The sequence below is a fragment of the Macaca mulatta genome, chromosome 8 (genome assembly GCF_049350105.2).
Source record: "Macaca mulatta isolate MMU2019108-1 chromosome 8, T2T-MMU8v2.0, whole genome shotgun sequence".
Lineage (NCBI taxonomy): Eukaryota > Metazoa > Chordata > Mammalia > Primates > Cercopithecidae > Macaca > Macaca mulatta.
The window spans coordinates 84,153,205-84,168,301 of record NC_133413.1 but is presented as its reverse complement, the minus strand read 5'-3'; the positions used below and the strand labels follow the sequence as shown (position 1 = coordinate 84,168,301).

At 35.6% G+C, this 15,097-nt stretch overlaps 1 protein-coding gene across 42 annotated transcripts in view; it reads left to right on the top strand.

Moving 5' to 3' along the window:
• The window catches only part of STAU2 (staufen double-stranded RNA binding protein 2), a 332,176-nt gene that overhangs the window by 166,365 nt on the left and 150,714 nt on the right, over nt 1–15,097 (top strand). For all 42 annotated transcript variants that reach the window (XM_028852747.2, XM_077943823.1, XM_077943834.1 and 39 more), the window contains one exon: nt 3,425–3,485. In XM_028852747.2, coding sequence (XP_028708580.2) covers nt 3,425–3,485 — 61 coding nt within the window. The remainder of the gene's footprint in view (nt 1–3,424; nt 3,486–15,097) is intronic.

Here is a 15,097-nt window from a genome sequence, read left to right as displayed (position 1 = left end):
TGAAAAGACTTCCAGACAGTCTTTCTGTTTCAGCCCCTTCCAGGATTCATCTTTAAAGTACCTCCTAATTCTGGAGGCTTTCTAGGATTCTGGGTGACACATCACCTTACTGTTAGCTCTTTGTTGGCTTCTTCCTCTGCAGGTTAGGTTTCAGTTACTCATATCTGCTAAGCTAACTACAACTTGTTCATCTGCTTTCCAATTTTCAGACTTTGACTTACCTCCTGCTGTTGTCTCGTATATTAGTTTGCTGTAAAGAACTGCTAGAGATTGGGTAATTTATAAAGGAAGAGGTTTAATTGACTCACAGTTCTGTGGGGCTGGCTGGGGAGGCCTCAGGAAACTTACAGTTGTGCCAAAAGGCACCTCTTCACAGGGCAGCAGGAGAGAGAAATGAGTGCCAGGTAAAAGGGGAAGCCCCTTATAAAGCCATCAGATCTTGTCAGACTCATTCACCACCAAGAGAGTAACATGAGGGAACCACCCACTTGTTTCAGTTATCTCTACCTGGTCCCACCCTTGACATGTGGGGATTATTACAATTCAAGGTGAGATTTGGGTGGGGACACAGAGCCAAACCATATCATCTGCTTTTCTATTTCTCATTTGTGTCTGAGGGGTACAATAGAAGAAATAGAGAAAGTAAGGATCAGGAGATGAACTGTACTTTGTGCCTGCTGGGTTTCTCCTTTCCAAGAGAGAAATTCTTGTAGTAATTACTTTGACCTCATCTCTCCTGACTGCTTTTCCTTACTCCAAACAGTGATCTTTAACAGAAAGAAATTTTGAAGTTAAGCATAGCTCTCAGGTGAAAATCAAATGGTACCTACTGGATAAATTGTATAATATATATATTTTTTGAGATGGAGTTTCACTGTTGTTGCCCAGGCTGGTGTGCAATGGCATGATCTCAGCTCACTGCAACCTCCGCCTACCGGGTTCAAGTGATTCTCCTGCCTCAGCCTCCCAAGTAGCTGGGATTAAAGGCATGTGCCAACATGCCTGGCTAATTTTGTAGTTTTAGTAGAGACAGGGTTTCTTCATGTTGGTCAGGCTGGTCTCGAACTCCCGACCTCAGGTGAGCCGCTTGCCTCAGCTTCCCAAAGTGCTGGGATTACAGGCTTGAGTTACCATGTCCAGCCAATTGTATAGTATTAAGGTAACATAAACAATGTAAGGATAGAAGAAATTAATTTAGTCGAATAAAACAGATTTTATTAATTCCACTAATTAAAAATGAAAAACTTGTTTGGAAGACTAGAATCCTGTGTCTAATTGTAGAACTGCTCCAGGATTCTTGAAACATAATTACTTCTCTGAGAACCTAAACAGTTGTCAGCACTTTGATAAGTACAGGCTATGTTTTGGAGGTATGAATAAAATTAAAAGTAAGGTAGGAATGTAAAAGAAAAATTGAACATGATTTGTTTCTTTATGTTCACCAGGTTTTCATGTGAATAATGATTTTAGCTGCTTTTCAAAATCTTTTAAATTTCTTTCATCCCTTGGAACCATCTAGTTCTGTTTTTCTCTCATTTGTTTTTGCAGTAGTCCTTTCCATCCCGGCTGTGCCTTTAGAGCATTCTTCTTAATAGTTCCAAACTCTGTTCTTCATCTCACTGTTTTTCTTTTCATTCTTAGATAGCGCAGTTTTACTTAATCTGTAACTTTTTTGTTCATTCCTTCCTTTAGCTCTTTTTTCTCTCCTAATAATGATAGTACAAAGGTAGCACGATTACTCCCCTCTAGTTAAAAGACATAGTTTGACATCCTGGCACTCGCGCATATTATGTGTGACCTCAGAGTAATTACAGGAACTCTAACCCTAGTTTGCTTGTCTGTAAAATTGAATATTAATATCGCTTATCTTACCAAATTTTTGTGAGAATAGAAAATGAGATAATCCATATTTATGCAAAACACTTAGCACGTTAGCAACCACACTTTCAAATCTTAAGTGTTAGCTTTTAGCTATTACTATTATCCGTCTATTTTATTACATAGTAATTTCTCTCTTGTGAAGGATGCCTGTGGTAACATTTTGCAGTCAAAGGTTATAGCAGCAATCTCTCAGGATGGTAAATGTGGATGAAGACAGGAATTTGTGTTTTAAAGAGATAAATGAGCTAATTAGAGAAAGAGATGCTCCCTAGTTCATATGAAGCTGCTGGTTGTGTCTAACATACTGTCAGCTTACTCTTCAGGATTATTTTCGGTTTTGCTTCTGCTGTCTGCCACTATATCTTTCCTTGTCACCCTAAGACGTATAATTAAAAGGAATGAATTCAATAAGAACAACTTTTTTAAAAAAATGAACATGGGTAAACTATTTGCAGCAATTGTATTTTGTGTTTGTATCTAGGCTTAATTATCTATTTTACCTTTGACCATTAACATAAATATAAAATGCTGATCATCATAAGAGATAAGTTACCAGCTGTACAGAAAGGTAATATAACTAAAGTCACTTACTAATTTGATTTGAATACTTACTACTACAAAGCATATATATTTCAGAATGTATTTTATACCAAACACTAATCATTTGGCAAAAGTCAGAATATTACATGTTTTGCTTAAAGTTAGGACTTAGTTTTCAATTTTTTTGTATATGTCATTAGCAGTATTTAGTGATCCTTACTGTAGGACTTTTCTAGATGGACATAGTAACATTTTTGTTCATAGAAATGTTTGATTGTTAGATTGTTAATTTGACCTCAGGAATCATACAAAAGCTCTTTTGGTCACTTAAGCATTTGTGGCAATGATTATTTATTATTTTAATAAGATTTACTTTTTGGCCAGGTGTGGTGGCTCACGCTTGTAATCCCAGCACTTTGGGAGGCCAAGGTGGGCGGATCATTTGAGGTCAGGAGTTTGAGACCAGCCTAGCCAACATGGCGAAACCCCATCTCTACTAAAAATACAAAAATTAGCCAGGCATTGTGGCAGGCACTTCTAATCCCAGCTACTCGGGAGGCTGAGGCAGGAGAATCCGTGAACCTGGGAGGCGGAGGTTGCAATGAGCCGAGACCAAGCCATTGCACTCTAGTCTGGGCGACAGAATGAGATTCTGTCTCAAAAAAAAAAAAAAAAAAAAAAAAAAAGATTTATTTTTTCATCACCTAGCTAGAGCTTATATTCTATATAATACATATATTGAATATTGGCGTTATTTATGCCTTGAATTATAAATTTACGTGATCAGACAAAAGCAGAAGGATGTAAGAAGTAGATTTAGGTGCAGAAGAGGAATAAATGATACCTTTCATGTTAGTTTCTTTTGTAGCCGTCGTCCCAGGGTCAGAGATAGAATATGCAGAATAACCATGTGAGAGGACTTTGCCTTTGCTTAATTGATTAGTCACCTTTTGTTTTTCCTTTTTGAATAAGCCTGTTTCTCTGATTTGATTTAATCTTTCAGACAGGGGAAAACAAAGGATGGAGTGGTCCAAAGCCTGGGTTTCCTGAACCGACAAATAATAGTAAGTTCTCATTTTTATGTTATCTGCACTTGGTGTTCATCAGTGGCTCAGTGACTAGCTGTCACTGGGATTGGTTGGGTCTATCTAGATCTGAGAGACTGTGTTACGTATTGTGGAGGGTACAAAGGAGTCCTGGTGTTTGCTTTCCTGGAACCGACAGAATAGCTGGAAAACTGAGACACAGATACACTTAACACAGTTAAACCATTGCAAACAGAGTGCCATTTAATACATGTAGTGATCACATGCTTTTTTAAAGTTGCCATTTTTATTGAAACAACATTATAAAAAATATAGAAATATAAAAATAATTTTCATAAGAAAAATAAGTAATTATCTATAAGCTGATTATGCTGTCAGATCAACTTTCAAAGTTCCCAATTTTTATATGCACACAAATTTTTATATAATTACGATATGCATAAAATTTTATTGTGTTTTCACTTAACATTGCCTAAACATTTTTTTGCGTTTTGCTGAGTCATTAAAAGTTTAATATTTTATTAAGGTCACTAAGTGAAATGTCAGAAATGTAAGAATAAAATTGGTTAATTTTGTTCCACTTACAGTATTGTCAAACAGTTAAGAAACAATTTCAGTTTACAGATTTTTTTCAAATGTATGTGATCAAGATATTTTGCATTGGACATTTAGACATTTTTCCTTAATACCCTCCCTCACTTTTTGAAAAGCATCTATTTCACTGAAGTGACCATTTTACTGTAAATCAGTGAATCAAAACATTTGGCTAGTGAAAACACCCAGTCTATCCCATTTCCACCCTATCTGTCTTCTTTACAACCTCTGGACACTGAAAAAACTTAAATCTGTGAATTATCGTAATCCATGGTTTTAGTCTTTGATATTAGCAGCTCATCTGTTGATGTATAATGAAATTAGTAACAAATTCTTATCAAAGTATACTCATAAGAATTGAATTCTTGGATTATCAAAACTAGCCTCTTGAATATTTCAGTGAGTTACTGGCATTTTGGGGTTGCTTTCTGGGAATAATTTAAATTAATGTGCTTCTGAGCCCTTGGCCTATATAAATAATGGTGATAAATATGATGGCCTTAGCACATAGCCGAAGGAAAAAATGGAATCAGTTCGGGATTCCTGGAGTTTGTGTTCAGTTCATTTGATGTTTGACTATATTGGTTTGTAATGATTTGGTGAAGGAATGTAATCAACATGAAATTGATTGCAGTTTAATGTAAAGTACTTAGCACAGTACCTGTTTCCTAGTAAGCACTTAATGAATGTTGATTTCCTTCCGTGCCTCCTCCCTCTTTTCTTTTATAAAAATGATATTATTCTTTGTAGGCTTGCCAGAAATTCCATTCTTATGCTTTTGTCTGTCAGATGTTTTGTGCATACATATGGTGACCAAGAATATATAGCTTATTATTGAATAATTACATTTTGGCACTAAATATTTTTTCAAAGAATATAAACATTATGTATTTCAATTAGTTATTAACTTGACAATTTTAACATGAAATCTCTTTATAGATAACCTGCAAGCTCCATCATTAAACAGTGATGTTTTGGCCCCTAGTTCTATGTGTTTGTTTTTTTTAACTTACTAAGGGGTACATCTCATGGGATGACAAGTGGGGGATACTTCTGTCCTGTGCAGATATGGGAAGGAATATCACAAAGAGGCCAGTTTAAGTGATCAGAAGTATGTAAGAATGCATAACAGGTTTGCCTGAGACATAAAGTTAGAAGTGAGAAAACTATTTGAAGCCAGCTTAAAACTTAACCAGACGGTTAATGCTTTAGGAATTTCTGGTCTACAATGGTTCAGATTAAGCCTTTGAAATAAGAATGTTCTGTTATCCCTTCCCAGCTGTAAGGAGATGAGAAAGCTGCTCTAAGAGTTCTTCGAATGAACACTGGATTGTCCCTTCCTCAGGTTACCATAGAGGATGAGGGCAGCCCAGCTCTGAAAAGTAGCTGTTTCATTCCCCAAGGGTTAGTTCTCACAAGTGAAACCTGAGTCCCCTTAAATGGCACTTAAATACAACATTAGGAGGAAGTTGGGCTGTGCTTAGGAATTGATCATTCAGATGATGGACCAATTAGCTGAAAATTAATTTAAATTCATATATTATGGTAATATTTAGGTTAACTTCTTAATCAGTTTCTTAAGTTTGAAATTGTATTCTAAATGATTTCTGTCCTGTGAAGAATACCAGAGTTAGCATTTTGCAGGCAAAGGTTAGAGCATGGCACATGTGGGGGAAGACAGGAATTTGAGACTGCCAGTGCTGGCTGCCTCACTGACATACTGTCTGACCTTGAACAACTCAATTTACATCTTATTATTCAATTTTCTCTGTTAAGAGTTATGCATACTAATTTATAATGTTGAGAATCTTTAATTATGTAACATTTATAAAATGATTAACCATCCTTGAATAACATCTGAAAAGGTAACATATTCCTTTGTGAAAAACACTATCATCATGAAATGGCAAGCTCACTGTGGTTTTTTGTTTGTTTGTTTTGTTAAACTCTACATTGCTTCAAAATTGTAGTTTTAAAGATCAAATTTTTAGCCACTCATTATTTGGATAAATAATACGAAATTAGCTTGGAACCGTAATGTACAAAAATGAAAAGAAGGGAATGCAGAATTGGAAAGGGGAAAGAAGGAATTTTAATCTGGCATAGCTAGCACCTAACTATAAGTAGACAAAAAACATTAATGTACATGTGCATTTAATTTTTGAAGTGGAAGATATTTTTTAAAAGACTACAGTCATAGGAAACTGCTAACAATTACAACTAGAAAATAGTTTAAATGGTTTTGCAAGTGATTGTGATTACATAGCCTGGTTCCTCAATTTATTTTCCTTGCTTGATTGCCTGCAGATTTAAAATATGGACCTAATTTTTGGGTGCTGCTCAGGCTTTCTTCATTGCACTGAAATGCAGCAGAAGGTAGACTATTCTAAGTGTGTTTTTATCCTTTGAATCACTGTAATAGTTATGTTGAAGTATAGGAACACATAACTCTGTAATGTGAGGTTTATGTTAAGTTTAGCATGGGGCAATTTTGTGCTTGGTATACACATAAAAAACTAGATTTTTACAGATGAATGACTAACTTTTTTAAAAAAAGATCGTGAATTTTAAAGATCTACTGACGGCTCTTGGAAAACTTTGTAAAATATTTAGATACAGTTCAGCTGATAATATCTCTTTTTGTATTCACATTCCATGTTTCTTATTAATACAGGCTTTTACTTAAAAGCAGGTTCATAGTTTCTTAAAGGTGAACTGTAGCTTAATTCAAGATTGGACTAAGCTCAGAGGTATTCACTGGTATGTGCCGAATCCACCCACTAAAAGATTATTCGGAGCATTTTTCACATAAATATTTTTCCATTAACCTTTTAAAAAGTTTTATTTAGCCCCTGTGAAATATGCTGGCACTTCTAGGTTCATTAGAGATGACCAAAGACTTGTGGGATGGGATAGCATTCTTGTTGACTCTTTAGAATCTTAGTTGACTCACCAAGATTTTTGTCACTTTTGTTTCATATGCCTGTACTATTAAACACTGAACGTCCTGAAACCAGGAGGCTACCCTGTCCTAGTGATATGACATTGGGTAGATTGCCTGCTGGTTTCCCAAATGCTGTGTACTATATTTAGAACCTCTAGTGTTTTTTATTTTTTGTTGGGGCTGGGGAACGGGGGATAGAAGGGTGGTGTATAAGTGTTGGACTTTTAAGGTGATAGATTGATATATACTTTCTTTAATAGTGTTTTGAGAGTGTTCCCTGAACAAATTCCCCTTGGGGTTCCCATAGTAGAAACCACTTTGTAGTGAGACAAAACAGTTGAAGCCAATTGGATGTAAATATAAAGCTGAGTGATCCAACTTAATTATTTATTTCGACATAAATAATGTGTTAGAAATGTAAGAATGTAGCCAGCTTTTAGTGGTCTTACTTAGAAGGATTGGTGGGTTACTTGTACTGGGCATCCCAATCCGTGAATACCTGATTGCTTTCAAACAAAGGTCCTGTAAATAGAGGCCTATCTGAAGCAATTGAGAGCAATGGGAACATACACATTCTCATTGCTGTCCATTTGAGACTGCAGGTAGAATTGCTCCTTCTCCCCTGAACACAGGAGGAAAGATCCAAATCTTTCAGAATGATATCATCCTTCTTTTACATTGATGCCTGTATATTAGACCTACCTGAGGGGTGAGAAGCTATAGTCTTTAAAAAATTGCATTGACAAGAATTCTCCTTTCTTGCCTACTGAATCTAGGAAGGAAGATTAGAGGTAGTGTTAAGCTTGCCTCTGTTTTAGTCATACCAGTTGAGTCTGTCTTTAAAGGTCCATTGATTTAAAGGAAAAATAATCTGAAATTAGAAAGTTAAGTTTTTAATCAGATTAGCACAGATAACATGTCTTTCTGAAATATTCTCAGGAAAGATTTCATGAATTTAAATTGTTACGATTTTTAAAACTTGCTTGACTCATTTTTCCACATAAAAAGATATCAGATACATTTTTTTTTAATGAGCATTTTTAGGATGCATTTTTTCACTGCAGTATGATAGTGTTTTTAAGCATAAGAACAAAGGATGAAACCATAAAGTAAAAAAGATGGATTTATATACATAAATGCTAAAAACAAGTTCAAGGAGCAGCACAAGAAAATAAAAAGGCAAATGACAGCATAAATTGCAGCATAACAACAAATAGAATATATGCAAAGGACACATAAAAGTCAATTTTTTTAAAAAAGGCAAACACTCCAATAGCCAGAGGTCTTAAGAAGACAATTAAAAAGAGCAGATAAGAAATCATGAAAAAGTGTTTAGCAATCAGGAAAATGCAGATTAAAGATTATGAAATTTCTGATCCATGCAAATTGTCAGGGATTTAAAAATGATACTTCCAACTGTTGGGGAAATACACTGTCACATGTTGCTGACAGGACTCTGACTTATTGCCATTCTGAAGGGAATTAGCCATGAGTATACAGAATGTAGGCCTATGTCTTTCTAGAGCTTAACTAAACATATGGAAAAATAGAATAGTTTTCCATAATGAACATACACTGGTTTTATAATCAGAAAAAAATCAAGAATATTTAAAATACTGACATTTACAAACTTTGGCCTGAAATGCACAATCTGACTGCATTTAAACATAAATATCTCATAAATATATATATATATTTTTTTATGAGATGGAGTCTTGCTCTGTCGCCCAGGCTGGAGTGCAGTGGCGCCATCTCAGCTCACTGCAAGCTCCGCTTCCCGGGTTCACGCCATTCTCCTGACTTAGCCTCCCAGGTAGCTGGGACTACAGGCGCCCGCCACCACACCAGGCTAATGTTTTGTATTTTTAGTAGAGATAGGATTTCATTGTGTTAACCAGGGTAGTCTCAATCTCCTGACCTCGTGATCCACCCACCTTGGCCTCCCAAAGTGTTGGGATTACAGGCGTCAGCCACCACACCCGGCCATAAATTTTATATTTAAACAGCTAGGGAAGCAGAATTATCCATATACTGAAGTCTTAAGGAAACTTTTCTGAACATAAAGAAGAAGAAACATAGTTTTCCAGAGTCTGAATGAAATTTCAGTTTCCGAAATGTATGCTGGAATTTAGAATATGTACTGTGTATTCTAAGAGGTATTATGGGGATCAAAAGGTGTTTGAAATTAGTATTTTCAAAATTAGGAGCAGACCGTCGTAATGATAACACAGATAAATATCTTGCAGAAATTCAAAGTCGAAGTATTAAGAACTAGTTAATTGCTTTTCTCTGTTAGCAAAGAAACTGTACAATAAGCATAAGGAGAAAATAAAGGTAATGCTCCTAATTACTTGTTCAGTTTGTCTAGAAAGATGGAGTTTTATAAAATCTTAAAGTGTATTACAATTTGTGAAGAAACATTAACTGCTATGATTTTTAAAGAAAAATAGGCAATGTTTGATGCATAACATATTTAACACTTACATAAGTTATGAAGCAAGATAATAAACACCCATGAACCCACCACCCAATTTAAGAACTAGACATTACTATACCTTCATCTTTGTTTTCCTCTTTCATATCCCCCATTCACTATGCTTCCCCCAGCAGAAGTAACCACTATCTCTGGATTTTATATGTAGTCGCCCTAACCTTTATTCCTCATAATTTCATCAAATAAATTTGAGTCCTTATCAATATTTATTTAATTTTGTTTTTTTTTTGAACTTTAGAAAAATAGCATCATATGGTGTATTGTCCTCTGGAATTCTGCGCCCCCCCACCCCGTCCCCTCTATTTAAGATTGCAATTTAATATTATTTTATTTTGTTACATAAAGTATTTCATCCACTATGTGAATATCCTGTAATGATTTATCCATTCGTCTGTTGGTCCACAGTTGGGATATTTTCAGGATTTTGTGATTATAAACAATATTATGAACATTTTTGAACATTTCTACTGGTGCACATATATAAGAGTTTCTGGGAATGGAATATGATATGTGTAAGTTCAAATTTACAAGAAATACCAGTTGTTTCATAGTGGGAGAGCCCTTCAAAGTATCTGATTTCCCGTGCTGTAACAAGTAGAAATCTTTTATCCTTTTTTACTTTCAATTTCATTTTTGATAATGAATTTAGTTGAAGTTTAGTTCAAATTCCACTATTTCATTAATTTTGTTTTTCGTTTTCTATTTTTACTTGAGTTTTTGAATGGGGAAAAATTAAAAATGCAAAAAGCTTTCCGTATTTTTTGTCCTCATTAGTGCAGTGGCCACCCTGACCCTCAAGTAAGTAACTTATGGTTTTTTGTGTGTGTGTGTATTGTCTCAGAATTTATATATATAATTTATATACTTGTATATAAATGTATATACATTTTATACACACATATATATACACACACACAAAAACAAATTCAAATACATATTATTCAGTCCCCTAGCCTTTTGGACATGCTGTTCTACCCTGTTTTTCTTTTTCTTTTTTTTTTTTTAAACTTAACAGTATGACCTGAAGATCCTTTCCTATTGATATGTATAGGGATTTATTATTATTTAATCAGTTTTGCACTGATGGATATTTAGATTCTTTATAGTATTTTCCTATTATTTGCCATGTAAAAACTTCATACATAAGTAATTTTACATATGTAGTAGCATATTTGTTGGAGAAATTCCTACAAATGGAATTACTGCATTACAGAGTATGTATCCTTTTAATTTTGATAGATGTTGCCATAGTACTGTCAGTAGACTTCAGTTTACGTCTCTACCATCAGTGTGGGAGATTTCCTGTTTCCCTACAGCTTCATTAACACAGTATGCCATCAAAGTTCTTAATCTTTGCCAATTTGATAGTTGAAATATAGTATAGTTTTACTTTGCATTTCTCGTATTGAGAATGAGACTAAATATGCATTTGGTAGATCTATGAGACATTTCTGTACTGTTTCTGTGAATGACATAACCATATCGGTTGTCCATTCAGAAATTAGATTGACTCATCTTTTTTTTTTTTTTAAACTTGGTAGAACTGTGTATGTGCATCTGTGTGCCTTTATGACATGAAATTACTTTTTTGTTTTCTATGTTTATGATGGAATTTTCTTTTAAGGTTTGGTTTTTCTTTTTAATGTATTTGAATGACATTTTAAAATAGCCTTTTATAGCATGTGTAATTTAGGTATAATTAATAATACCTTTCTGATTCTGAAATTAAAATATTTTTATTTTTATTGTGTTTATTTGTTTATTTTTAAATTATGCTTTTAAGTTCTAGGGTACATGTGCGTAATGTGCAGGTTTGTTACATATGTATACATGTGCCGTGTTGGTGTGCTGCACCTGTTAACCCATCATTTGCGTTAGGTATATCTCCTAATGCTATCCCTTCCCCAGCTCCCCACCCCATGACAGGCCCTGGTGTGTGATGTTCCCCACCCTGTGTCCAAGTGTTCTCATTGTTCAGTTCCCACCTATGAGTGAGAACATGTGGTGTTTGGTTTTCTATCCTTGTGATAGTTTGCTGAGAATGATGGTTTACAGCTTCATCCATGTCCCTACAAAGGACATGAACTCATCCTTTTTTATGGCTGCATAGTATTCCATGATGCATGTGTGCCACATTTTCTTAATCCAGTCTATCATTGATGGACATGTGGGTTGGTTCCAAGTGTTTGCTGTTGTGAATAGTGCCACAATAAGTATATGTGTGCGTGTGTCTTTATAGTAGCATGATTTATAATCCTTTGGGTATATACCCAGTAATGAGATGGCTGGATCAAATGGTATTTCTAGTTCTAGATCCTTAAGGAACTGCCACACTGTCTTCAATGGTTGAACTAGTTTACAGTCCCACCAACAGTGTAAACGTGTTCCTATTTCTCCACATCCTCTCCAGCACCTGTTGTTTCCTGACTTTTTAATGATCTCCATTCTAACTGGTGTGAGATGGTATCTCATTGTGGTTTTGATTTGCATTTCTCTGATGGCCAGTGATGATGAGCATTTTTCCCATGTGTCTGTTGCATAAATGTCTGCTTTTGAGAAGTGTCTGTTGTCTGTTCATATCCTTTGCCCACTTTTTGATGGGGTTGTTTGATTTTTTCTTTTAAATGTGTTTAAGTTCCTTGTAGATTCTGGATATTAGCCCTTTGTCATGCGGGTAGACAGTAAATATTTTCTCCCATTCTCCCAAACAGGCAACAGGTTGCCTCTTCACTCTGATGGTAGTTTCTTTTGCTGTGCAGAAGCTCTTTAGTTTAATTAGATCCCATTTGTCAATTTTGGGTTTTGTTGCCATTGCTTTTGGTGTTTTAGTCATGAAGTCCTTGCCCATGCCTATGTCCTGAATGGTATTGTAGATTTTCTTCTAGGGTTTTTATGCTTTTAGGCCAAACATTTAAGTCTTTAATCCTTCTTGAATTAATTTTCGTATAAGGTTTAAGGAAGGGATCCAGTTTCAGCTTTCTACTTATGGCTAGCCAGTTTTTCCAGCACCATTTATTAAATAGGGAATCCTTTCCCCATTTCTTGTTTTTGTCAGGTTTGTCAAAGATTAGATGGTTGTAGATGTGTGGTATTATTTCTGAGGACTCTGTTCTGTTCCATTGGTCTATATCTCTGTTTTGGTACCAGTACCATGCTGTTTTGGTTACTGTAGCCTTGTAGTATAGCTTGAAGTCAGGTAGCGTGATGCCTCCAGCTTTGTTCTTTTGGCTTAGGATTATCTTGGCAATGCGGGCTCTTTTTTGGTTCCATATGAACTTTAAAGTAGTTTTTTCCAAATCTGTGAAGAAAGTCATTGGTAGCTTGATGGGGATGGCATTGAATCTATAAATTACCTTGGGCAGTATGGCCATTTTCACGATATTCGTTCTTCCTATCCATGAGCATGGAATGTTCTTGCATTTGTTTGTGTCCTCTTTAATTTCGTTGAGCAGTGGTTTGTAGTTCTCCTTGAAGAGGTCCTTCACATCCCTTGTAAGTTGGATTCCTAGGTATTTTATTCTCTTTGAAGCAATTATGAATGGGAGTTCACTCATGATTTGGCTCTCTGTTATTGGTGTATAGGAATGCTTGTGATTTTTGCATGTTGATTTTGTATCCTGAGACTTTGCTGAAGTTTCTTACCAGCTTAAGGAGGTTTTGGGCTGAGACGATGGGGTTTTCTAAATATACGATCATGTCATCTGCAAACAGGGACAATTTGACTTCCTCTTTTCCTAATTGAATACCCTTTATTTCCTTCTCCTGCCTGATTGCCCTGGCCAGAACTTCCAACACCATGTTGAATAGGAGTGGTGAGAGAGGGCATCCCTATTTTGTGCCAGTTTTCAAAGGGAATGCTTCCAGTTTTTGTCCATTCAGTATGATATTGGCTGTAGGTTTGTCATAAATAGCTCTTATTAATTTGAGATGTGTCCCATCAATACCGAATTTATTGAGAGGTTTTAGCATGAAAGGCTGTTGAATTTTGTTGAAGGCCTTTTCTGCATCTATTGAGATAATCATGTGGTTTTTGTCTTTGGTTCTGTTTATATGCTGGATTATGTTTATTGATTTGCAAATGTTGAACCAGCCTTGCATCCCAGGGATGAAGCCCACTTGATCATGGTGGATAAGCTTTTTGATGTGCTGCTGGATTCGCTTTGCCAGTATTTTTTTGAGGATTTTTGCATTGATGTTCAGCAGGGATGTTTGTCTAAAATTCTCCTTTTTTGTTATATCTCTGTCAGGCTTTGGTATCAGGATGATGTTGGCCTCATAAAATGAGTTAGGGAGGATTCCCTCTTTTTCTATTGATTGGAATAGTTTCAGAAGAAATGGTACCAGCTCCACTTTGTACCTCTGGTAGAATTCATGTGTAAATCCGTCTGGTCCTGGGCTTTTTTCAGTTCGTAGGCTATTAATTATTGCCCCAATTTCAGAGCCTGTTATTGATCTATTCAGGGATTCAACTTCTTCCTGGTTTAGTCTTGGGAGGATGTATGTGTCCAGGAATTTGTGCATTTCTTCGAGATTTTCAGTGTATTTGCATGGAGGTATTTATGGTATTCTCTGATGGTAGTTTGTATTTCTGTAGGATCGGTGGTGATATCCCCTTTATCATTTTTTATTGCGTCTATTTGATTCTTCTCTCTTTTCTTCTTTATTAGTCTTGCTAGTGGTCTGTCAATTTTGTTGATCTTTTCAAAAAGCTCCTGGATTCATTGATTTTTGGAAGGGTTTTTTGTGTCTCTGTCTCCTTTGTTCTGCTCTAATCTTAGTTATTTCTTGCCTTCTGATAGCTTTTGAATGTGTATGTTCTTGCTTCTCTAGTTCTTTTAATTGTGATGTTAGGGTGTCAATTTTAGATCTTTCCTGCTTTCTCTTGTGGGCATTTAATGCTATAAATTTCCCTCTACATACTGCTTTAAATGTGTCCCAGAGATTCTGGTATGTTGTGTCTTTATTCTCATTGGTTTCAAAGAACATCTTTATTTCTACCTTCATTTTGTTATGTACCCAGTAGTCATTCAGGAGCAGGTTGTTCAGTTTCCATGTAGTTGAGTGGTTTTGAGTGAGTTTCTTAATCCTGGGTTCTAGTTTGGTTGGACTGTGGTCTGAGAGACAGTTTGTTAAAATTTCTGTTCTTTTGCATTTGCTGAGGAGTGCTTTACTTCCAACTATGTGGTCAATTTTGGAATAAGTGTGATGTGGTGCTGAGAAGTATGTATATTCTGTTGATTTGGGGTGGAGAGTTCTGTAGATGTCTATTAGGTCTGTTTGGTGCAGAGCTGAGTCCAAGTCCTGGATATCCTTGTTAACTTTCTGTCTCATTGATCTGTCTAATGTTGACAGTGGAGTGTTAAAGTCTCCCATTATTATTGTGTGGGATTCTGAGTCTCTTTGTAGGTCTCTAAGGACTTGCTTTATGAATCTGGGTGCTCCTGTATTGGATGCATGTATATTTAGGATAGTTAGCTCTTCTTGTTGAATTGATCCCTTTACCTTTATGTCATGGCCTTCTTTGTCTCTTTTGGTCTTTGTTGGTTTAAAGTCTGTTTTATCAGAGACTAGGATTGCAACCCCTGCTTTTTTTTGTTT